Source organism: Opisthocomus hoazin, chromosome 5, assembly GCF_030867145.1.
Source record: "Opisthocomus hoazin isolate bOpiHoa1 chromosome 5, bOpiHoa1.hap1, whole genome shotgun sequence".
Taxonomy (NCBI): domain Eukaryota; kingdom Metazoa; phylum Chordata; class Aves; order Opisthocomiformes; family Opisthocomidae; genus Opisthocomus; species Opisthocomus hoazin.
The window spans coordinates 34,717,889-34,743,306 of record NC_134418.1 but is presented as its reverse complement, the minus strand read 5'-3'; the positions used below and the strand labels follow the sequence as shown (position 1 = coordinate 34,743,306).

The 25,418-nt window shown below is 41.1% G+C and overlaps 1 protein-coding gene across 4 annotated transcripts in view; it reads left to right on the top strand.

The window, feature by feature from the left end:
- The first annotated feature begins 19,974 nt into the window (after window positions 1-19,974).
- Window positions 19,975-25,418, top strand: part of TNIP3 (TNFAIP3 interacting protein 3) — a 53,282-nt gene continuing 47,838 nt past the window's right edge. For 3 of the 4 annotated variants that reach the window (XM_075422193.1, XM_075422194.1, XM_075422191.1), the window contains exon 1: window positions 19,983-20,054. In XM_075422193.1, the coding sequence (XP_075278308.1) occupies window positions 20,047-20,054 (8 nt within the window). In that variant the 5' untranslated portion in view covers window positions 19,983-20,046. Of the gene's footprint in view, window positions 20,055-25,418 lie in introns of all 4 variants that reach the window. The other variant, XM_075422192.1, reaches the window with a different exon arrangement.

Below are 25,418 nucleotides of genomic sequence, written 5' to 3'. Positions count from 1 at the left end.
ACCCAGCAGCGTATTTTATCTGCCTTTGTATAAATACAATCAATGTAAATTTAGCTTGGTCCTTTACTAACTGAGAAGGAAAAATCAGAGACTTCAAGAAAATGCTGTGGATTGTCTTCCAGGTAGCACAGCTGTACTGATTATAACCTTTTTTTTTGGCTTTGTCTAAACACACAGCTTTTCCTTCCCTTGCATGCCTTGTGCCTCTGGCATTCGCCCCCTCCCTTCATTAGCCACCCCAGGCCTCTTTGCTTCTGTGGGGTTCTGTGATTAGTCCTTTAATTGATGCCCTTGATTCCTTTGATAGTTTTCTCTGTTTCCATGTCTTTTGTCTAGATGCAAGCAATGAGCCATCTAAGCCCCGGAACAGTGAAAAGAGGTTCTAATACCTGAATCTAGAAGTCCAGTTCAGAGGACCCATTCTATTAAAAAGCCATCCACAAAACTCTGCTGTGAAAGAAGAACAGCTTTACAAAGGCGTGAGTTTGGTATCTTCTAATTTGTGTAGTCACTAAGATTTCACAAACAAGTTGGTGGAAGTGTTGGCCAGTTCTCTTAGAGCAGCTGCCGTGGAGAAATGCAGCTGTTTAATACCTCTTATATGGTTTTCCTTTTAATGAAAATATATTTGCACTACCTGCTTACCTCTTGCTTTCTGTGTCAGGCATTTGAAAGTGAGATATTTGAATTGTGCAGTTTCATGGTGTTTTGTTTTTGTGCTAAAAGCACAGGTAGGTGGCAGAGGCAGAAGACATTGACTTTCTGGTATTGCCTCTCTGTTTCTGTCTCTTTAGTGAAGAAGTAGAACTTCTGTAGCTAATCTCAGTGCAAAGATGATAGCTAAACTATACTCATTCAGCAGTAATATCTTTTGTTAGAGGACTGAGTGCAGTCGGGACGTTAAGCTGTGCAATTTTCTTATGCCTCCTGGACGGAAGCAGACAGATGGTGTGACTTGGTGAGGTAGCACTGTGGTTCAGTGGCAGAACAACCCCCAGTTTTTTCCTCTGCCTGCCAATAACATGATGCCACTACAAACGTACTGGTGTGCCAGTGCTGCGGGAACGTCGCACACTGAGTAGTCACTCAGTTACTAAAAATCCTAATTGCTGGCATTTGTACTCAAGGCAGAAGGTGTCTCCTGTTTGTACAGCCTACATATCAAACATCCCACATAGTTTGTAACCATTCTCCTGCTTTCACTCTGCGTGGGAGTCTATCTTTACTAGAAACAGTAATTACAAAAATGACCTTCATACTTACTGAAAGCAGTAGACTGCTCCACTCTGACTCATGGAATGAGCCCAGGTATTGGGTAACGGCTTGCTGCTTGATAAGATGTTTCTCTATTGTCTTGTGCAATAGTTAAACTGAAGCCTAGTTCTGTGTCAGATAGAATATTGTAGGCGATGCGTATGATGGTTCTCTCTGCCAGAACCTAGGATGAAGCGAAAACTACAAGACCGCTGCTGACTGATGAAAGTAGCCTTGTCTTGGCTCAGCTGCGCTGCAGAACGAAAGCTCACAGTTCAGCATGTCTTCTAGTTTCAGTTTTAGAATAACAAATCCATTTTGGATCATGCACCTCTAGCTGAAATAAAAGTCGTTGCTTTTATTCTGTAGTTGTATGGCTTCCCTAGTGGATCCTTGGGCTCCCTCTTTGCTGTCGTCTTAGCTGATATTTGTTTTCTGTAATGTTCATTGGTGTTTTACTTCAGTAGGAAATCCCCTTTTTTAAATGCCTTGTAATGAGTCAGTGCTGCTGTTTGCTTCAAACTGAAGGGGATTCCAACTATAAAATTGTATTATTGCTGAAATATAGTACTGTTCCATTGCGTAGGTTGTAGTCTAAAACAGAGAAAGGTTTGGGGGAGTTGTAGGGTAAGCAAGCAATGTTGTTGCTGGTGTTGTTTATTAAATTGGGGATGAATGGCAATTCCAGTAAGAAGTAAGCAGCTTAGAAGTTTAGTAATAGTAGATCAAAACCAATTACAAACTGAAAATATTATTCAGCAATTATGTATCTGTGAAGTTCTGAAAAAAAAAAGCCAAAAAACCCCCAAACAGAACACCAACCCCAAATGATAATAATTCATGTGTTCCCAGTAATGAATATTAACATTTGTTCAGCAAGAAGCACAGTCTGGTTTGACCTTTGTGTGTGTGTGTGTGTGTGTGTATGTTCATTATAGTTTCAAAACTGAATTGCTTTAAAAATGTTTCTTTCAGGCACAGAGGATTGCTTTGCTTTTCCTTCTTTCATTATAAATCTGACTCTCCTCGTATCTGTATTACTGTTAGTTTAGACCCTGTTGCTTTAAGCTGCAGTCTTATGAAACACTCATCTATCACTTTTTTTTTTGTCTGGAGTAACTGCTACAACTGTCTGTCATGCTGGAGTTTTGATCACATTACAAATCTCTGTGCATGCCTCTGTGAGTGCACAGGAGAAGGAGATTTCAATTGCAGTAGCCTTTGTTCCTCCGGCCTTCTCGTGTCCACAGATATACACAGACAATCCAGGTGTATTCTCTGAACTCTCACTTTTCTCCCCCTTCCAGTTCTGGATTTCCCTCATTTTCACAGTTTACTTCAGAGCTTCTACAGGCTGTAATCCAGATTCCCCCATTCTGCTGGTGACAGCTACCTCTGTATTCAGCATTAGGTGAGACCACTTGTTCTCTGCTGCTTTTGGACTCTGTCCAAAAAGATATTTTTTTTTTCACTTGTCCCTCTCTGGTTTTATCTGTCATTTAAACAGAACTCAGCTATACCAGTTTTACTCTAGGCTGTCTAGGAATGCAACCCCCCCCATGCACAAAAGGCACCATTTAAAAGAAATGTATCAATGTCTTCAATATTAAGATACAGAAGGTGGTGGTTATATATCAAGATGTGGTGGTTATTGAGCATTGAAAAGGACCATGAGGTTGCTGAAGGCCCCACAGTAACACTTGAGTTTAAAAAGAGTCTCACTACTGGTTTTACAGCATATTGCTGTAAAGGAAATAAGTTAATAAAAGCCACAAAGATGTACCATTTCCCATAGCCTTTGACTAATGGTTTAAGAGAAAGAACATTTAAAAAATACTTTTAACTGAAGGTGAGGGGATTTCCTTAGGAAGAATGCTTTTAAGGGTCCTTGCTCTGAACCTGAACCAGTGACCTCTGGAGGCAGTCGTTTCCTAACAGCGTGAGGAGTGTCTGTGCTGATGAATGGGAGGACATAGACAGCTCCATCCCTCACCCCCCAAAATGCTTTTGGGTTTACCTTTCTTCAAAGGTATTTAAATGCTAAAAACTCAGAATTTCATAGTGATGTCCTAAAATGCCTACTTTACTTAGCTGCTGTCCTCTTTGGATAGCAGGACCAAAGGAGCTGGGCTGCCCCTCATGACAGCCTGTGTTGTGTACTGGGGTAGTGTGGTTCAGAGGCACTCAGGTGGGTCCCTGTGGAGACCCTCTGGGTCTGGAAGCTGACCAGCTTGGCCAGTGCAGGTCAGGCTTCTCCAGTGAAAGTCACTGGTGAGTAAAGCTGGGCTTCCCCATTAGTGTGTGCAGGTGAGGGTGTCTCAGGGTCTAGCAGTGCAGACTTGTCTCACTTTATGCTTAGCAGAAACTGTTAAGCCTCATCACAGTGCAACACCTATGTGGGTCTGGGGGGTCAAAGCCAGATTTGGGTGGAGTGATTAGTCTGTGTCTTCAGGGTCCAGAGGCCTGGCTGCGGAACTGAGATGTTTGTGTGAGCTGGCAGCTTGGTGGCCCAAACTAGCTGTTCACGGGAGTCCAGTCAGGAATCTACATCTGTGGCCTGGCTCGGACTCAAGCCTGGATAAAACATGGTTACTGTGAGCTGACCATTTGAGTGTGCACTGGACAAATCCATATGGTGTTTAGGTGCATAGCATGAACTCTGGCTGGTTTGGAAAATTTGGACCTCCTTCCCCTCCACTCTGCCCTAGTGAGGCCTCATCTGGAGTACTGTGTCCAGTTCTGGGCTCCCCAGTTCAGGAAAGATGAGGAGCTACTGGAGAGAGTCTAGCGGAGGGCTACGAGGATGGTGAGGGGACTGGAGCATATCTCTTATGAGGAGAGGCTGAGGGAGCTGGGCTTGTTCAGCCTGAAGAAGAGAAGGCTGAGAGGGGACCTTATAAATGCTTATAAATATCTGAAGGGTGGGTGTCAGGAGGATGGGGCCAAGCTCTTTTCAGTGGTGCCCAGCGACAGGACAAGGGGCAATGGGCACAAACAGAAGCACAGGAAGTTCCTTCTGAACATGAGGAAGAACTTCTTCCCTCTGAGGGTGACGGAGCCCTCGCACAGGCTGCCCAGGGAGGTTGTGGATTTTCCCTCTTTGGAGATATTCAAGACCCGCCTGGAAAAGGTCTTGTGCAGCCTGCTGTAGGAGACCCTGCTTTGGCAGGGGGGTTGAACTAGATGATCCACAGAGGTCCCTTCCAAACCCTACCATTCTGTGATTCTGTGTGATTCTGTGAGTGCTTTTGTTTCTTCTGAAAAGGAAGAGATTCCATGCATCGTGTAGCAATTTTGAAAATGGCACCCCATTTACGTAGTGAGATCTCTACATAGGCAATTAAGGTCACCTTGGCTCTTTGATTAGACTGTGAACTGCTAATAGTCAAATATTTTCATTTCGTTTCTATGACAATTACTAATTTTCTCCTGTGGTGGAATGGCTTGTTTGAATAATCCTCTCATATATATTCAATTGCTTCATCCATCTTTGGTTTGCAAAAGCTGAATATGCTTTTTTAGGAAACTAGGTTGAACTAAACTTGAATGCTTGCTAACATTTGAAAGACTTACAGGTAGTAATAGAATATTTATTGGACTAACTGTGTCTCTCTAAGGTTTAAGGCTTCCTTGAAAGTAGGATGCACAGAGAGGTACTGCACTGCAAAGGTTTAAAGTAAGGTTATAGTTAATAGATAGATATGTGTCCCTACTTTGTAAAATAATCTTCAGTGCTTAACCTTTTTTTTCTAGGTTGCAATTGTCAGGAAAGTACATAGGGGAAGTAAAACTGTATGTTTGCTACAACAACCTAGTGCTCCAAGCACTTGTGTCTTAATTTTCTTTTTTTTTTTTTTTTTTTGGGGGGGGGGGGAGAAGGAAGAGGGTCCTTATCTGCACCACAGCAAATGGCTTTTCCTGACATCACTTATAAAAAAATTATGATTTTAACAACATTTTTCTTTACTGTTCAAAGAATTTTTACATTTTTCTTGATGGTTCCCCAGTGCTTACACACTGTCTCTGTCTGTTTTATGAGTAAGAACTTAATAACACAAGGGTACAGTTTCCATAAAAGTGAGGTCATATGAGGTGGAAATAGCAGCCTAGGATCAGGAGTTCCTTCATTTTTATAGTCCTTTCTTTTGGTAACAGGAAACATCTCTAAGACAGTTTTCTTGTAGGACGATGTATAGGAATGTTTGCCTTTATAGATTATTGTGTGTGTATGTGCTTATGTAATGGAAATTACATTAGAAATATTTGGATCTGGCTTCTAACCACGAGAGACCTCTCTCTCTAATGTGGTTATTAGCTTCACCACACACTTGTATGTCTTGCACAACCATATAGCAAAATTATAAACAGATATTATTCTTGATTTCACAAAAAGGGAAAATTAGATTCATATGCTTTAAGGGGAGGGGGAAAACTTCTGCTTCAGAGTTAGGATGAACATTAGTGGTTGTGAAAAGGTCATCAGATCCTCCAGAGAAGCTGAGAAAGAGTACCATTCTGACCTGAAATGTAGTAGATATGTCACCCCTCACCACACTCCTCTCCTCCAAAGTGCCTTTCTTCCTGTCCATCAGCAGCCCGAATACCTCCTACAAGATGCCTTCGCTTCCCCTGTTTGTCCTTCGTCAGCTGTAAACCCAGGAGAAGGCACCTTCCTCTATTCAGCCATTTCTGCTGATGGCAAACACTAGCAGCTCTCACTGGGTACATCAGGCCTTACTTCCTTTTTTCCTTTCATTTTTAACCCAGACTATTGTAGCTCCTGCGCTCATTTGACAATTTACAACCTATAATAGTGGTAGTAGCTGGCTAAGGCAGGCTAAGCTTACTGTTTAAGGGAGTAGCTTTTCTGTACAATACTGGTCGGTATGATTGTGTATTACCCTATTCAGCATCACTCTAGTGTTTGCTTATTATGATTGTCAACTTTCAGTGATGCTTTAGTTAATGCGACCAAAACCTCTGCTGTGCTTGAATTCCACAAATGCTCTATACAGAGGGCCAAGCAAGCATTGTGAAGAGAGTGGCTAGTTTTTGTAAAGTTTTTTGACATATTTTGAAACACACATTCTCGTACCATCTATCTTAGAAAGACAGGTTAGCGTCAAGAGTGTGTGCCTTACTCTTAGGGTGGGCAGCAATGGGGTTTGTGATAATCCTTCGTATTTCTGTGTTCTTGAACTTAGCTTTGAACATCTTGAAGTCTATCCTTGACCCTTTCTGTGGAGGTATCCACTGTTCCAGGTGAACATAGTAACTTACTGCACTCCCTTGCTGCTGAGAAGACAATCAGAGACCAGGAACTTAGTTTTGTGATAGATTATCTCATAGAGAAAATGCTTTCTACTAGTATGAGGTATGTAAGTTCTCCACACTCTGTGTCCGGTCTTATTGTTGAAATAGCAAAGGCAGAAAAATGTCTGCAACTTGCAGTTTTTGGCAGTCCCTGAATCTGGGTGAACATGCTTTGCCTCATCCAAAAAACCGCCTGTCTTCATGAGGTAAAAGTCACATTTCTGTCAAAACGCTGGATGTTGCTTTAAAATTTCACTGACGTACAGAGCAGGAAACTCAGTATGGATTCAGGGTTGAGTTTCCTCTCCTGTTAACTGGCAAACAGGTTAAGCTATGTGTGGATAGGAAAGAAATCTTTCTGAAGCTTATGCAGAAAGAGAAATCCCTTCCCTGGAGAATTCAGGCACTGCCTAAAATTAGATTTAATTCCAGTTTGGATCAGAATTTAAACACTGCAAAATTTCAGTAAAAAATGTAGTGGTAGTAACCAATGGGTGGGCAACCAGCTGGACATCAAGGTGGCCTTATTGGCCAGAAAAAAGACTTATAATCAAAATTCCTTGACACTAAGCTGCATACTTAAAGTTTGTGGAATTGACAAACCTGTAGGAAATGATGTTCTGCTGGAACATGCTGCTGGCCTGCTGTAAAGCCTGTTCTCATAGTTGTTATCATATCAACTTCATGAACATCTTCAAGAAAATTCAGTGAAATAGTATAAGAATATTTTTGAGTAATAATAAAGAATTGATTGAATCGCCATCTAAGACCTCAGAGGATTTTCAATTTTTCTGTGAGAAAGGGAGAACTGGTTGTGGGTGGTCTTTCATTTGTGGCAAAGCAGTAAGCCACACAGGGAGCAGGAACAAAATGGGTGGTAAGTGCCTTGACTTTTAGTACATTTGGGGCAAAAACTGGTTTAGTCCAAACTAAAATCAAAGTGGTTCACTAAAATTTAGGGTAGAACTGGGCAGCAGTATCTTCCTCCCTGGGAAAGTCACTTCTGTGAGCACAAAAATGTATTTCAATTCTGCATGAGGTGCTGATAAAAGGTACCCTCACCTTTAACTGTTTAGTTTACCTGAAAAACATGACAGCTGGGACTGTCTCATTACTTCTTGAACTGGGGCATTTGAACCTGTATAAGAAATACATAAATTAAAAGGAGGATAGCGGCCAACCTGTTCCTGAGTGAAGCAGAAGAGAGTATTTTAGTTTGACAAAAACATAAGTGCGTGGGAGCAGTTCTCATTCACGCACCAAGAAGAGAGGAGGACAGCTGTAGACAGCCAGTGGGTAACGCTCATGTCGAGAACAGCAGGCTGCCTTGTTTCAGAAGAATGAGTTCCTAATGCCCTAAGTGTGGTATTAAAGTGTAAACTTAAAACTAAATCCCAGAAACTTCCTGGACAGCAAATCTGTCTTCAGCCTCCTCTCCAGCACACTGGAGGCCCAAACTTTTTTGAGCACTTTTGAAACGGCGCTTTTTCTTTTTTCCAGTCTCCTTTATTCCTTGTAGTGGTGTTTTCTCTCCAGAATAATACTTACATGGCAATTAAGCCCTTTACAAGTCACCTAGGATCCGGTACTTTAAGCTTCTGTCTTTGCATTATATTAAATTTTCTCTAACTCATTTCCTTATTTTTCCCCTATGGAAAGCCCCTAAACAAACAGTTCTTCAGTGGACAATAAAATAATTTGAATGGCAGCCATCCAATCTGGACTTTCTCTGGATAAGTGGCTGGGGTATGCATAAGAAGCAATGAAATTTTTATTATTCAGTTATGTATGGTGTAGCCAAAGGGGTTTTCCTCTTCTGAATAGAGGGAGGTCAGGTAAAAAGATATGATTTCTGCTTGTACCCCCACAATTTTCCACTGGAGGTTAAGAGAAAGGGTTCCCCCTTGAATTTTTCCATTGACTACTTTGTCTCCACAAAACATTTTGTTGTGCCTGCTTTGCTGTGATGAAAATGTCATTACTTTCGTATCACTAACATCTACAGGAGTTAAAAGTGAAACAATATGATTGTTTCAGTCAAGGTAGCTGTTAAGCTGGTGTTAACAGGAAAGGGAGAGCCCACATTTTCATCTCCTCTTCTCTGGAAATAGCAAGGATGCCGTTCCCTGTTCGTCTCTGCAGCAGGCAGCTGTTGCTGCGGTGGACAGAACAGCGCGTCCCTTCCCGCGTGTGTTTGGGCATGGCTGCTGAGAGGTGCTAGAAGTAGCCCAGCACGACAGTAAATGTCTGCGGTTCAGAATCACCCCAGTTACAATGTTTGTAAGCATTTTGCATTTTATTCAGGGAACGGTTCCCAGAATAAATTGGCACCTTTGGTCACTTAACTCATGGGACGGCATGCAGCTTTTAGGTAAGAAGGCACCTGACCTTAAAGGCTTGACAGTCCTGGCTTTGCCTGGTCCTGGATGAGGAGGAATCTGATTATTCCCGGCCTCCCTGGCAGAAACCACAGTGGTGTGGTTGCACAGGTAATGGATGTTATACCCAGGAACAGCACACATGGAAAATATTAATTTAGCCCTCTCATTGTTGTGGAGCTGACAGATGATGACAAAATGACAACAACCACCCTCCAAACTCTTTCCAGCCCCATAGAAATGAAGCATGTTGGTCAGTCGAAAGTCAAAAGCCGTGTGTGAGTGCAGTCAAAGCCAAAACCATAGAAGGCTAGCTTCACTGTACTCCGTGTGAATGCATTACTGAGGAAGAAGTAATGCTATTCCCCTGTTACTCTGTCGTGCAGTGGAAAAAGCATTTCCCCTCAGAGGTGCATCTCTGGGCTTTGATTCCTTTTGCTGCTTGGAAAGATTTGAACACATGCCACTCGCCTCCCAAGACAGTGCTCTAGCAGTTTGCTACTGAGCTTTTGCTGGTGGGTAGCTTTCAAACCTCCCCTGTGGAGGCTGTTCTGCATTTTATAAATGCTTATATAAAACTAAACCAGAGATCAGGGTAAGAAGTAGTGACTGATGTGGAGCTGAGTGAATGAAGAAGTGGAAGATGTTGGTGCCTTTCTGTTTTGTTTTTGTTTTTTTTTTTACCAAGCAGACAGTAAATATGAAATCTGTTGGTAAGTATCTGAAACATCAAATGAAAGTCGTTAATGTTTTCTCCAACAAATTAACAATAAATACTTCATATATAGTGGAAGACTATTATTGCAAAAGACTGGAGAAATCACCCTGTAACTCCAGCAGTTAAAATGTTTATCCAGGAGTTACAAACACAGTTAAACACCCCCCGCCTTTCCCTGAAGGAAAGTGTTGGACCTTGGTCTCCCACATCCTGACCCTGACCTGTTGTTTCCTATGCTATAACTGCAAATTCCTCCAAAACAGTTTTGTTTCAACAAAACTGTGGTGAATTCAACACGAATTTGGAAATGATTACTGTCTGTGTACATGAGAGAGGCAGAGGGTAAATGAGTTGAGAGAAGAAGATTCACCCTGCTCTGTTGAGCAGCTGGGATATTTGTGTCCTGGTTTTGGTTAAAACGGAACCAATTCTCTTTAGTGAATTTTCCTTACAGCGAAGTTCTTCTAAGTAACTGCTTTTTTCTGAACATGGCTGCGTGTTTTACACACAGTGTCCACTCCAGAGCTGATAACGCCTGATGTTGATAGTTCTACTGAGCTAACAGTAGGAATGGAAGGCAGAAAAGGCTCAGGCTTATAATTATTGCTATAGCAGCCAAGGTCGTTGATAGACCTCTTATGTTCCACAAGTGAGGAGTCGTAGAGGGCCGTACTTGCAGGGAGGGGCCGATATTGACCAACACTGTATTCTATGCCATGTCACACTCATTTTAAAGCTGGGGGATCACAAGGCTCTCGTTCTTTTCATCTGTGACTGGCTTCTGAAGAGAACCCTGCACCTGGTCCTGCCTGCGATCCTGATCCAGATTCCGATCCGTGCATCCCTGAGTCCAGTTCCCATCTACTGCTGAGGCCAGTCTGGGACTGCCTGGTGCTGCCCGTCAGCCGCTGGTGTGACAGCAGCCCCCACAGCACACAAAGCCAGAAACTCAATATTGGTTTTGTGTATCTTGCATTGTTTCTCTTAGTATTATTAGTAGAAGCTGTTTAAATTTCCAGTTTATAAGTCTCTTTGCCTTTTCCTCCTTTCCCCTTCCCCTGGTGGGGAAGGTGGGGGTTAACAGAGGTCATTTGCCACTGTTTATTGCTGCCTAAGTGGTGAAATTCTGCTAGGAGAAGGAAAATGCCCTCAGGAGAGCACAGACAGGAAGAAGACAACAGGAGTCTCCTAAAAATATCAGAATGGTTTCTACTCCTTGGTGGAAAACTGCACGGGTTTTGTTGTCATCAAAACTGAAACCGATACAAGAATCAGGCATAAAGATCAACGTTTTTCTGAACATACCTGCCATGAATCTGTCACTTCTAGGTAACAATGTGACAATGTTAATTTTTAGCATCTGTGAACTTTGATTAATCAACTCCTATGTGCAGTGAACTATAGACTGAAATGAATAATATACTCTTGAAAATGCTGCATCACTTCTTGTCCGGGTGAAGGGAAGACGTTTCTGCAGTCTCCACCTCTATACGCCCTCTTCCTCAGAGAGAAAATCAGATACGATATCGTAGTGTTTCTGGTTGGGGGCAGAACTGAATGTCACTTCTGATGAGGAGAGTAGCCGGTTGAAGCGAGCGCTGATTCTGTAGGGAAATCTTCATAATACATTCTAATTAGAAGGCATTCCTAGAAATGGGTACCTGACCTATCTGCCCCTTACAGTAAATTATTCTACTTCTAGATTAATATTTGTGTTCTATACCTTTTGAGTTGATGCAACTTTTCCACCGTGCTAGACCGCCGCTTTTCCCACAGAGAAGCTTTTGCTGGTGTGTGGGCGTACCATTGTGTCACTGTTCCATGGTAATCAGAAGAACAAGAGGGAATCCTCTGTGGTCTCTTACAAGCAGTGCTTTCAAGTAGATCTGTGTGGGCTGTGTTTGTTTGAGAGATATGAATACGCTCTCAACGTTAGAATGACTTTAAGAAAGGGGTTTCCCTAAGCCTGGGGCGTAGGTTAAACCTTGAGAGAGAGAGATAGAGATATATATATTTGCCTCTAAACCACTTAGTTCTCATTTGATTCAGAGAACCTTTATTGAGACTAGTACGTCCTAACCTAGCAGCACGGAGACAAACACCTTCCCTAAATATGGTGAGTAACTTCGGCATTAATTTGAAGCTCGTATCAGTGGGTTCTCTACCTAGCCTCAGAATGAAGTCATGCCTCTTTTCCCTTGTCGTATATCAAAGACATCTCAAATACAAAACCTGATATTTTACGAGTAGTTTTTTTTTCTAAATGACTTTTTTTAATTGCATCATAATTTTTGTATAGAATAGCTATAGCAGCGTTCTCTTTCTTTTCTTACACAAAGCTGGAAGATGAAAGGTACAAGAACAGTGGAGAATTATTGCCATATAGAGCATTAAGGCTAAACAGTTATTTTAGGGTAAATCTGGTGATACAAGTATTCAATGCACATGTACCAGATGTTCCCCGTGCTACTGACTCTGACTGGAGCAGACAGGATTCCCTTAGCTGGATCTGTAATTAGGAGATGGGCCCTTAATCCACATCTGCTACAAACTATTTTCTATAATCCATATAGCATTTGAGGGTGGTGTAGGACTCTGGGCTAGATGGGTTTTTTGCTTGCCTTGTTGCTGTAAATTTGCATTAAATCTGTATCTCAGAAAAAGTTTTGATGCATTCTAACCCTGAGTGAGGAATACTTGGAGCCACAGTATTATAAATTTCAAGTGGTATGTTTTGGACTAACAAGTATAAATGAGGTGAGCTATGAGGACTAGCGAGATGAGGTTTGTGTAGAGGGAGAAGAAAACAAACATGCATGTGATTTTTTTCCCCTTCTTGTTTTAATTACTATTTTGATAAAAACATAAAGCTGCAGTACTTTTATCCATTGTAGTGACAAGCAACCCTTCTATTTTCAGAATCAGTGGTGTCTGCTGCCAGACAGCATGCATACCCGTTGTGCTAGGGCAACTGTAGAAACTCCAGACGGCTCTACCTCCCCACTGTCAAACTGAAGCAAAAGCTGTCAGTACACCTGTGAGGACTGCAAGATGCTAACAGCAAACCATTTAGAAGCCTGGCAAAAGAGAGCTTCCTAAAGGGTCAACTTCACTTGGTTTGCTTCTGGATCCTTAGTACACCGTGAGATGCTGCTGGCAGAGTCCTAATGTCTAGCAGCAGTGGTACCGCATTACCAGAAGTGTGGACACACTAGAACATATGGAAAGTAATGTACATTTCTGAGTTGCTTAGGACTGGTGTTCCTGCCAGCCAAGCAATACCAAGGTTTCTCTGCAATTGGCTTGTTAGATTGTTCCTACCTTTCAATGGGCTCTTCTTTCTCTTTTTTGTCCTGGGATTTTGAAGCTTGGCTGGAAAGCATGAAATTTAGATAAAACAGGGCTTCATTCCTCAAGTAAATCAGGTCCTTCTTACCTTCCCACTGTTAAACTTCTGTTTCGTGGTTGCACAACTTTTTGTACGTAAGTCTGCTTATATCTTGAATTCTTTTTTCACCGCCTCGCTTCCTTCCCAGCCATGTGGGCCCTGTACTTGGAGCGATCGATCCCCTTTCTGTTACTGTGCTACCTCTTTATGCTGCAGAGACTGGATTCCAAAGTCATTAGAGTTGATAGATCCAAACTTTTCTCTCTTGGCTTGGATTGCACAAGAAGGTTCCATCATCTCTCTTTCCTATCACAACATCACAGTTTCACTGTAGTGAGATCTCCATTAAAAATTGTTCAGAAAAACTATGCTGGGCACTATCAACGAACATCATAGTTATTAATCTTGCTTTTATCTTGCAACATTTTTCCTTTTATCTTCCGTGTTTTGTCTCTAGGAAAGTTTCTTGTCCATTCTTTGGCAGTGATTAGTAATAAACAACTGGGTCTTTTACTACATAATTTAAAGCTGACATCTGAGTACAAAGTACTTCCTTCCCATCTTGCCCACCTCCAAATAATTTGTCGTGCTAACTGAAGTTGGATATAGATCATGAGAAAATACCATTGGAAAGGCTCATGCAGTGCTATACCGTGAAATATGCCTAGTTTGCAAGGGTTTTTCTGAAGATCTTTATACTTGGCAGATTTCTGTATATTGGACAGATCTGTGATTTCTTGATAAATGAATCTTTTAAAAATCAAAGATATTTATTATTAAGGATTTTATTTTAGCAGCTTATTTTATACTTTTTTGGAACTAATTTGTATTCTATTAACAACAATTTGCTACCACAGAAATTGCATCCAATAGGTGTGTTCAAAGTATCATTGACTTTTCTCCCAGACCTGTGTACATTAATTGGCTTCAGTCAAACCTAGCATTTTCCAGTGAAGAAAAGATCTCTTTTAAACTTATTAAAATTGAGGAGTCTATGTGCAGTGTCTGAAAATCAGTGACAGTCTGCATTTAAACATCAGAGAGGCTCAAATAACTTGAAAGTGAAAATTTGTTTCAAAACACAGAAAAATGTTGGAATTATCTTTAGGTGACATTTTTGATTGTCATCATCTGTCTTCTAGCAACTTCTTAATGTGTTGTAAACCTCCCTAAAACAGAAAAGCTTCAATCTTCTCAACTCGAAAACTCATAACCTTGTAATAATTAGAGCTGAATATTTTCATTTTTTTTATGGCTTCTGATGATGGGACAGAGGGGGTGACTACAGGAATCCAGAGAAGTACTGAGGGTGTTTTGAAGCATGCTATGTGTGGCTTTGATGGCTTGGTGATATTTATAGCTTACTCTGGTCACTTCTTACATGACTTTTTGCACACTGGAAGTGTAGTCATGATATTTTTGTCACTGAACTTATGTTTTGTAGACTTTCAAATTAGTTTGTATGCTTTAAACTCATCTGTACAAATGCCTGTGCGGAGTGACTGACATGGTAAGCTCAAATGCAGAAGTCTGTCACCCGAGCCCTAGGCATGACTGTCGTTGCTTTATGGTAACAGTTGTGCCACTGATTTTTGCTTGAAGAAGGGATCTATACTCATTGGGGAACAAGTTTCTCACTTTTAGATGTAGTTCTCGAGATCTTCAATCCCAAGATGTTTAGAAATTATTAAACAGAGTTATTTCCAAAGAGAAAAATATGTCTGAAAATTGGTTTTCTCTCTGTTTTAATTTAAGAAAAAGTGAGATGTTGATTTTTAACAAGATCACGTAGTTTAAAACAGTGTCTTGTACCCACCACTTAAACTAGTTTGTGTCTGTCAAGGGAAGCATTTTCACACAGCCAGTGGTGGAAGACCAGGACTGGTAGGACCGAAGAGCTGTACAACAGGCACTGTCTGTGCGATGTCTCCCTGCTGCATCCCGCACGACAAAGCAAAGGCAGAGATTACACTGCACATCTTCCTTTCCTGGACCAGAGCCAAAGAACCTGCAGTGCGGAGTCTCTCTGGAGTTCCATCTGCTTTATACTGAAAGCTAGGCATTCAGTTTTGGGTAGAAATAGTGTGTTCAGCATTTAATTGGCACATTCCTTGGTCTGGTCCACTTCAAGGGGTTATGTTGATTTGGGTTTTAATTTACTTCAGTTGCTGCATAGTTTGAGACTATCCCAAGAAACGTAACTAGACTGCTTTATCAAGTTGTGGATATCACAGCTTCATGGGAGGGCATCTGTGAATGAAGCTTTTCGGGGTTATTGCTGCTCTGAATCTACCTAGGAGAATGGTGCTTAATGGCGAGATCGGTTTTAAGTATTCGGCATTAGATCTTCCTGCATCACACAGGGCAGGTACCACTTTCATTTTATCTGAACCAGATCAGGCAGGACAGAACTGAGGAACGTAACTACTCTCTATTTTTAGCAAAAATCAAGTTTCAGATTTCAAATTTCGGTTAGAAACTGTCTAATATTGAAGTTTCAGCACTTTATCAGGAAATAACGGGGGAGGAAAAGAACTGGCAGATTTTGCTGTGTTTGTCTGTGGCTTCTTCTCGTGCTGCGTTTACATGACTGAAGCTGCATTTTCAGGAGAGCGTTGGATGCAAAGGCAGAAAGACATGTAATGCAATGATGTGTTCATGGCTGGCTGCACTGCACGCTAGCGCTACTATGAGCACCAGACCTGTGAATATCTGAGCAGATCACAGAAATGTCACGTGTTTGACTTCTTCAGAGCAAAAAAATCTAGAAGGCTTTAGTCCTGTTTTAGATCATTTGCAGTGAGTGTTGCTTAGGCTCTCTTTCATCAAATGCTTTTTTATTTCTCAGGTTGTTCTTCCATTTTGATCACATTTACAGTAATAATCCATTTCTCCTTCCCACTCCTCCTACATAACAGCCACACACAGATAATGTGTAATCTACTGGCTTATTTGTCAACAGCATTTATGATTATATATGTTCCACTTTGTTTTGGAGCTATTTTGCAATATGGGTAATACTTAAATGAGTGAAGTTTACTTGGTCTGGCTGTGACACACCCTGGATCTTTCACAATACAAAAATAGGTATCACTGAAATGGTAACTTGTTAATGGCTTTATTCCTTATGTGTAATTTCCTAGTATGTACTTCCATTTTTATAGTGTACTATCTGTTTTCTGTTCCCTTCACTGTGACAATACATCTGTTTATGGTGGTGGTCTGTAAAATTGAATCATTGAGCTGATCTGGACATGAAAACCAAAACAAACCAAAAATCTCCTTTGCCTTTTCTACCTCTTTTAGGCTGGCTCGTTTCTGACACTCATTTTACTCATTTCCCATAGAATATTGCTTGGGTACAACTGAAGAACAAGTGAATTACAGAGCGAGTTCAGGGAAAATGAGTAAACATTTGGGAGAATAGGATGCTCTTAAGCTAGAACTAGGCTTGGAGAAAGAAAAAGAGAATGGGGCAAGAGCAGTGCAGGATTTAATGTTCACAATACAGATGTTGGTGAAATGCATTTTGGTTAACATTTTGAAACTACAGCATGATGAGTGCCTTGTCCGGCTTTGATCGATTTTATAATTAAGATTTTATTAGAATTGGTGTTGTCATTCTTGAGCGATGTTTCTTTCTTTCTCCATACGAGTTTTTTGTGTGTGGAAAACTTATTTATTTTTAATGCAAATTAATGCTCCAGCCACAAAGTGATTTTTTTTGCCTATTCGGGTATATCTAGAAGTGCGTGGGGCACTGATAAATTTGGTGGGTGAGCACCAAGGGAATTTTGTGTGCTTTTTGCCAAACATTTTCAATTATTGCGAAAACCCATAAATCTGTGAGCAAAACTGATCCTGTTTTACTTCAGGGTGTTCCTGTTCTTAAAAGCCTTGATAGAAAGCAGAAAATTTATGTAATTCTGAGCAATACTTTACATGACCATTATAACCCCCTATTTTCTACAGAGCCTTAATTCTCTGAAGTAGCTGAAATTTATCCATCTTTGCTTCAATTTGTCTGATCTAATAAAAACCTACAGCATTAAATTGCATTTTATAGTTGTAAAAGCTTATGGTTATTTTAATAACAAACACTTGCACAAGATACAATAACCTAGTTGCATCTCTTTAATTCGGATTCGTGACTGTAGATTTGGATTTAACACAGCTTGTGCTGCCAACACAGGTCAGACTCATTGCAGTATATTTTTTGTTGTGAAGAATAAAAAATGATTCAAAAAAAATAGTAATTAAAAAAAGCCTTTCAGAACTGACGCACTTTACTAAAAACCTGTAACAAATGATAGGCAAAGCCATTACTCTGCATCAGCCGTCCCTTGCACATCAATAGTTTGAGAAACAGTGGAAGCAAATCAAAGCAGGTGGCAATGCTGCTTAGCCTGGCACTCGCCTGACCATGCTCAGCTGGATGGATCTTGCCAGCTATCACTGCAGATAACTTATTACTACTTTTTCCCTTGTCTGGGATGGAATGGAAGAGTGTGGATGTGCTCCCATGCTACGATGATGAAATGGCTTCTGATAGCTGGGCTGGCTTGTACAGATATGCGTTAAATGAAGGTGCCCAACCCTGAGGGACACGCTGCAAAATCTGCATATGACTAAGAGTCAGGAGATATGTATGGCAGAGCTTGTTGAACCACAGGGGAGGGGACCCCCCCGCCCCAGCAGATGTTAGGAGTAGGACTTCTGGAGAACTGCTTGTTTACGCTGGCTGGGTGTGCAGATGGACAGCGCAGTTATTTAGGAATTGTCAACTTTCGCGGCTCCTTTCCGTACATTTCCCCGGCTTGGCAGAGCAGGGCCACAGAAAAGCCGGAGCGCCCACTGTGCGAACCCAGAGCAACCCGCAGCAGGGAGCGTGCGGCACCCCTTCCCTTCGCGCCCCTGAATCCGACTCACCATCCTGTCACTGCAGATCCAGGAAGTGACCCATCTAATAAATGAATACCTTTTTCTGTGCTCTTCAACGCTTTTGTCCTTTTCCGTTTTTCAGAACTTTTTTTGCTTCTTGCATGAATTTTACCAGCATAGGTATCTTCTGTCTTCTTTTCAGTAACATGTAACCTGTATCCCTTTAAAGTGGTTTATTTTTCAGCATACAGGCTGCAATACTATGCATAACTTGACAAATGCATCTGAGACTGCTGAAATGTCTAAGCCTAGTGGGATGAATTAGAGATGGAGTAGCAGTCTGAATTCTGTGGTGTGGTGGGTTTTTTTCCTTTGGACAAGTGTGGTCAGATTTCATACAGTCATTTGATTTTATTATTTTGTTGTTTCAGTGGGGGTAGGGAGTGTTCATTCTAGGCCAACATTTTTCAACTTTTGTATTTTTGAGTTAGATACCTAAAAGCCAAGTTTAGGTACTCCAGAATAAGGCTAAATTCTCATTAGTACCCCGTATCTGCAGCTCCCACTGAAATCAAACAAATACAGCTTTCCATACTTTAAAATGTTTTTGTTATGATTAAACAGACACTCATAAAACTCAGACAAGCTGGAATGAAGTTTCATGTGAAACGGAATTGACATTTTTTTTTAATAGGATCCTTGTAATTAGTGATTACCAGATGTATTTAAAATGTGTGAAATGCCTGCAGGAACAGGAATTAAGAAGGGGGAGGGATGCCAAACACCTCAGATCTTCTCCTGGCAACCTTTCATTTTAAATTTCTGCTCTGCACATAGATGAAGCAGCATGGTTTCTATAAAATGTTCAGCTGTGGTTTCATATTGTTGATGTTACCAATAGAGTGACTTGTAATTAGAAACTTCTTTGCTTATGAATAGCAGGTTTCACTCTTGATGGCTCCCCACTTTACTTCAGTGGTCACGTTGCTGTCCTTAAAATAGGTGTTACGAAACATGTCGGTTTTCCAATTGCAGCAACTACTATAACGCTATTGTTTGTCATTTTGATCCAAAGAGAAGAATAAGACATCTGGGCTCCTTTTCTGATGAGCTGGAGATGTCCCACGTAGTCTGAAGAAACATATCCAGGGCTGTTACCAGCCTGCAGCACAGGAGCAGAATGACTCCTCTGGATGAGGTGCCGTTGGCTCACTGTTTGTACCATCTGTTCTCCCACTTGTGATGGAAAGGTGGTGGTACCTCGTGCAATTCAAAAAGATTGCTTGCTTCCCATTTCAAGTTTTCAACCAAAAGGAAATATCTAAATGGGAACTGCTTACTGTTACCCTGATGTGTGCTCTTTTCTCTGGGAAGGGTGCGGGGTTTTTTCCCCTCTCCTTTCTCTTTGAGAATGCAGCAATGCAGTGCTGGACTGTAGCTGGCCCTGACCAGAGGGAAGCTTGTTAGGAGCTTGTATAGTTCTTGAACAACGTGCTTGTGCACAATAACTCGCCCATGGCTCCTTTTCGTTTCTCTCCAAGTGATCTAGCTCAGACTCATTAGTCAAATCCTCTTAAATTTGGAGCAGTAATTTTACTGGACCCTTCCTTGAAGCATGTGAATTTTCTAGTCAATGTGAGGATATGTTCGAACTCTAGAGTATTTAAGATAGTTGATTCTTTTAGGATGAATAATAAAAGACCTTTTTGCAACACTTCCGATGTTCCTGTGACTGCTGACAGCTTTGCTCCTTGGGGAGATTCTTGCCACCGCAGCCAGAGACTGTTGTTGCTTCTACCCTTGCAAAACTGACCCTGACAGAGTGGTGGGTTTGTGAGAGGATGATGCTGGGAAGGAGGAAATAGATTCCTGGCTTGCTTGTCAGCCATTTATGGTATATGAAAAAGAAAACAGAAATGCAGGCGAAACATGGTTATCTCTTCTCAATGTAATCGTGTACTTAAATTTTTCTTTGTAGGTTATTAATCTTTTTATTTCCCCTTAAAGTTTGCTTTTTTTCTCCCTATTTCTAACAGATTCACAGTGAGCAGGTCAGAAGGAAGAATAAAGATGCGGAGAATCGTCTAGAATTGTGCTCCCATCAGTGTGTTGAGATGGAAAGGTATTAACTACTGTAGTTTTATGTGAAGAAACTTATTTCATTTTTATTTTTAAAAAAGTATTTTACATTACATTATTGGAAACGTATAGTTGAGTGCATGTATCAATAAACTTGTCTTCCAGAGACCTGGGGTTAATACTTTTTTTTCTGCTTTAATCTGTCCTGTGAAGATCTGTATCAGTTCTGTTTAAATAAGTGAAACATGGAAATTTTCTGTACAGAGAAGAGCAAAATCATAGAGAATAGTGTAGGTTGGAAGGGACCTCTGGAGGTCATCTGGACTAGCACCCTGCTCAAAACAGGGCTAGTTAGGCCAGGTTACTCAGGATCTGTCTAGGTGAGTTTCAAATATCTCCAAGTATGAAGATTTGACAACCTCTTTGGGTACCTGCTGCTTTGTGAACTAATACCAGTTCTACTAATGATCGCAGTAAAAGAGATGGTACTGTAGGATATAAAGAGGTCACATTATGACTACAGCCTCTACTGAGGCTGTGATGATGGCGATGCCTTTCTAAGACTGTCAGTGCATAATAAGGAGCTTTAAGAATATTAATAGTGCTGAGTGTTCCAGGGAATACTGCCGTATTCGGCAAGATAAAAAAAATTGAGGTAGCTGAGAAAAGGCAGCTTTAAAAAGTCTTAGTTATGGTGTGTGGATTTGAGAGAGAGATAAAAAAGAAAAATTGTTTTAAGGTAACTGTAGAGCGTTTGGGGAAGCTTAAGAAATAATACCCTACCCTTCTTTCTTTCTGTCAGAAGCATTTTTCCCCAGGTTAGTTTATTGTGAAATAAGTGGATTTGAAATACCTGGTGGACTGGGATTTCCCATGTGTTCAAGACATTGTGAACTGCTGCCAGTGTAGTCTGACTCCAGCCTCTCTCTGTGAAGGGAGGGAGGCTCCACATTCCTGTCTGGCGATGGCATCCCTGGTGAAACCGTGTGCCAGTTGCTGGCAGTTGAAGCCCTGGACCTGCGACACAGCCATGCAGTGAGCTTCCTCTGCCTTTCAGCTTGGCTGCCTAAGAGCAAACACAGGCAAGAAGTTGGCTTGACTTAACAGAGCTGGTTGTCCTCCATCAGCTACTGTATGTTAAACTTCCTGGCTGCATTTCCAAATGGTGTTCATCTGTTTATTCTGCTTGCGCTGTTAGTAGATCACTGAAAATATCGGGTCTATGTGGGAGACACTGACCCAAATGAATCATGGACTTGTTTTCCTGCAGTGTTGCAGCCAAGCTGTGAGCCCAGGTCAGGAAGGCATTGATGCCACATCCATATTCTGGCTGAGGCTGAACTAGGAGGCAAAATGGGCTGTGTGTAAGTCTTGTTCTGCTTGTGGTGATGCCTGATTCAGGAAAAGAAAGAATAGTGGTGTAAAGTGCTGGTTAAAAATGTCAGCCATATAATTGCATCAGAATCACAGCTTTCCACAGAAAGGAGTACATGTAAGATCAGAATAGACTCATGGTGCTCAAGCTACGTCTGTGGAGCGAGCAGCCAGTCCAGAAAGGGCTGTGAGAGGGGGACCATTTAAAAAAGGTGCCTGCTGAGGCTAGGACAGTGTCCTAAAAGGGGTGTAAGCTTTTCTAGCTATTGGTCTTGAAAACATCTAGATTTGTCTCCCTTCTTGTTTAATTCTTAGTTTTCAGCTCTTTCAACACTTTTACTGCTGTCTCCCACCAGCTTTCTGCATGTGTGCATTTCAGCTGGGGAATTCATCTGCTCAGAGAGCACATGCTACTTGGTGGTTTTGCTTGGCTGAGCTTTCCATTTGATTGATTTTTCATGGCAAAACTTCAGTTCCCTTTCCACAAGTGATCCACACCAACTACATGAGTCCTGGGTGATGAGTCTGGGTGACAGTGCTCCATTTAATCGCTGCTTCAGAGAGACAGTCTTCTGTAAATTGCTCATGGCTTGCTTAAAGCCCGAGAAAATTGGTGAAAATAATTTGCTTTCCTGAGGTTTGAACTCAGCCTAAATTCTGGCCATCAGGAAGAAATTCAATTAGAGTCTTGGTAGTATAATTAAGCAGAAGATCCAAGTGAATGGGGAATGATGTTATTTTCCTAACGTACAGGCTGTTACAGGGCTCAGAAGTGAGACGGCAGCATTGACACCCAGTCCCAAAGGACAGGAACCTCCAGGCACGGAGGGGAGCAGCACCGTGTGATAAGTAATGTGCCATTTAACGGCAACCAGCTAGTTGTCATCTTCTTGCACGTTGCGTATTTGTTGGGGGGGAATAGTCAAAGTCTGAGAGACACTAAGTGCCTGTGTATCAGTAGCGTTACTTCTGTGTTCACTGAGACGGTACAGATTTTAGGTGCAGATTCACTTAATCACTGGCCTCTTTTTTTTTTGTTTGTTTATTTTCAGAGAAACCAGATGTGTTTCCATCAAGAACATGCACCTTTTTTGTTGTTGTGATTTGCGTAATTCTTAAAATTAAGCAAAATTGTTAAAGAATAATTGTTTCTGTTCACATTAACAGCACACAGCTTCTCCAGATGTGGCATTTAACAGCCAAACAGCTGCTGGCCATTAAATGTGCCTTAAAAGCTCCATTCCTTTGTCGTAAAGGGAGCAGAAGTGTAGGGACGTTTATGGGGTGATAGGCAGATGTTTTGGCTACATCAGATTTGAGCGAAAGTTTAAGTGGTTTCTCTGCTATGGTCGCAATATGTACGTGTTTTATACCCCTATCATACACCTTGCCTTATGGAGCTCCCTTCTTGGGACTGGAGTGAGATTATTTCTAATCTCACACTTACTTCCTAGGCAACAGTGCCAGCACTTTTTTCTCAACATCTGGGACATCTCTCTCCGAAGACAATGCAGTTGTTCTGCTAGGTGGATCTCAGATGCTGCTGGTGAATGGCTTTCCAGTTACACTTTTGAAATACTGGGTGAATTCTTTTATGGTGAAACTTGAGTTAAAAAATTAAGTTGGAAATAATTTGAAATAATGCATTGCTTTTTTTAAAAAAAAAATCTTTTTAAGTATATCCTCATAATTGTCAAAGGCAGGTGTTCTTTTTGTGTTTGTACCAGCGCAGTACGCTTTGTGCCCAATAAACTGTTTTTTATGGTGGTATATGTGAGGTGGACCATAGAACTAGTGGAGCTCCATTTCAAGAGATCTGGCTCAAATTCCCAAGCCTAAAGTCTGAGCGGAGATCCGCTTGCTGGGTGTTGAGTACTGGAGTAGCACCGCTGATCCTTAGGGAGCTGCACCACATTGTAACTATTCTCTATCAGCTCAGAATCTACTAAACTTGTACGAGCTCATGAGGCTGCAATTTTTTTTTTCTGTAACAAAAGTCTCTTTGTTTTCTTGGCAAAATTTTGTTCTTACTATTGCTTATTGGACCGGAAATTCTTCATCATTTAGTCTTAACTGGATAAGATTTTAATATAAACATCCCAATGTATTTACATGAAAAAAATCCAAGAATTCTACAAAACTGAATTGAGAGAGAGAAAAATCCTGTAAAATCATATGGAACATAAAGGAATAGGCTAGTTCTGCAGATAAACTATCATTTTTAAGAATTATATGCCTAACTTTATTCCTATTTTAAGTCTATTTCTAGTACAAATTAGATTAAATACTTGGTAATTCAGGTCTCATTCTCTCCCATATTCTAAAGGCCTTTTTCTGAAATGAAGTGTCTGATCATAAATAGGGGAAATATTAGCTGAAAGGGTTCGCCTTGAAATTTGCCATAGTTTTTAATTTATCCAGACAAGTTTGTCCTCCATATTTCAAATGCAGAAATTTATTTCTTTCCATGGATCTGCTCCTTAGGTTTAGCCAAGCAAGACTCCTGCATCACAAATGCCCACCCAAGGGGATGAAGCATGTGTTTAACCCCTAGACTCTGGAATTCATTTCCCGTCAAAATATGACTCCATGGTGTTGGCGTCTGGCTGTAAATCCTGGCTTAAAACCTTTTTTCACAATTGTTTATGGTGTGTATTTGTGCTTTCACCAATCATAGGAGAACCACCCCAGCACACCAGCCTTGAAATTATTATTTCAAATAGTTATATGCCTTTGGTATTAATATTTTGCAATAAATGCCTTGGGACGTGTTGTAGGTATGTCCATTGTTGCCACTTAACTGCTATTAGTAAGTAATAATGCCAGTTTCCAGTGAAAGCCAGGAAGAGCCAAGAGCTCATAAATGGTTCCAGCTGCCGAGCTGGGACTCTGCGTGGGCCTTGTACCTGGCTATTTGATAAACATGTATTTCTTGGCCGTCAATCTATGCTGCTACAAGCCCAAAGCATGTGGCTTGTCAAAAGAGCATGGGGCAGGCCATCAGGAGCTGAACTGGTTGCTGCTCCATTATGAAAGCATGTATTAGTGGGAGTTGTTCTGTCTTCTGCTGTTTCTCCTGACCAGGAAAAGATGGACTACAAGTAGTGCGCTTGATGCTATGTGAAGCCGCTGGTGACCACATCTTGCGCTTCCTTTCCAGTGCCATTGTATTCTGGCTTTAGTGATAGCTTCGGCCCAAATATAGGTTTTGCTCTGGCTCAGTTACATGCATAGTTTAATGAAATTCCCTGTGTGTGTACAACCAGCACTTCATTGCCTAATTCTGCGAGGGCAGACATACCAGCATGGTTTATTTAACCGGCTGGCATTGATCTGTGTAGGAATTTCAGTCCCGTTCACATATGAAGCATGTGCTGGGAACAATTTTTCTTCTGAGTCCCAGCTGAAAAACAGAATTGCTGTAAAAACAATACAACCATTTATAAACAATTAATTACAAAAACCCAATAAATCCTACAAACTGAAATGGTGTGAAGATGTACCGTAGAGCAAAAAGTGAAAACCATTTTAAAGGCAGCTAGGTGAATACATGGGAGAAATGAAAATGTCTTTAATGTGGTGCACAGTTAGTCTCTAGCAGTGAAATCCTGCATGGATATGGCAACGTCCAAACCAAAGAGAACAGACCTCATTTCTTATTCTTGGAGGACATGGCTAGAAGGATATCAGCTACTGATTTTTAGATATGGCATGGAAATTGAGTAAGGTTGGGCTCTTTCCTTTTCCTGCAAGCTGCTAAGACTTATGCTGGGACACCGGCTTTGTCCATCTGTAGGTTCTGCTTCCATGTGAAATGTCTTAATTTTCACAAAAAAGGAAATTTAGCAACTAACTCAAAGTTTACAAAGAGGTGTTAATATTCTAATCTTTCATGGGCTTCTGTATTACTCATAGCGTGCTATATAAGTTGTGTATGTTGGGTATTTTTTATATCTTCATACACTTTAGAAAGCTTTTGCACATAGAAAATATATACTTTGTCCCATATGACCACATAAAAATGCTTTTAATA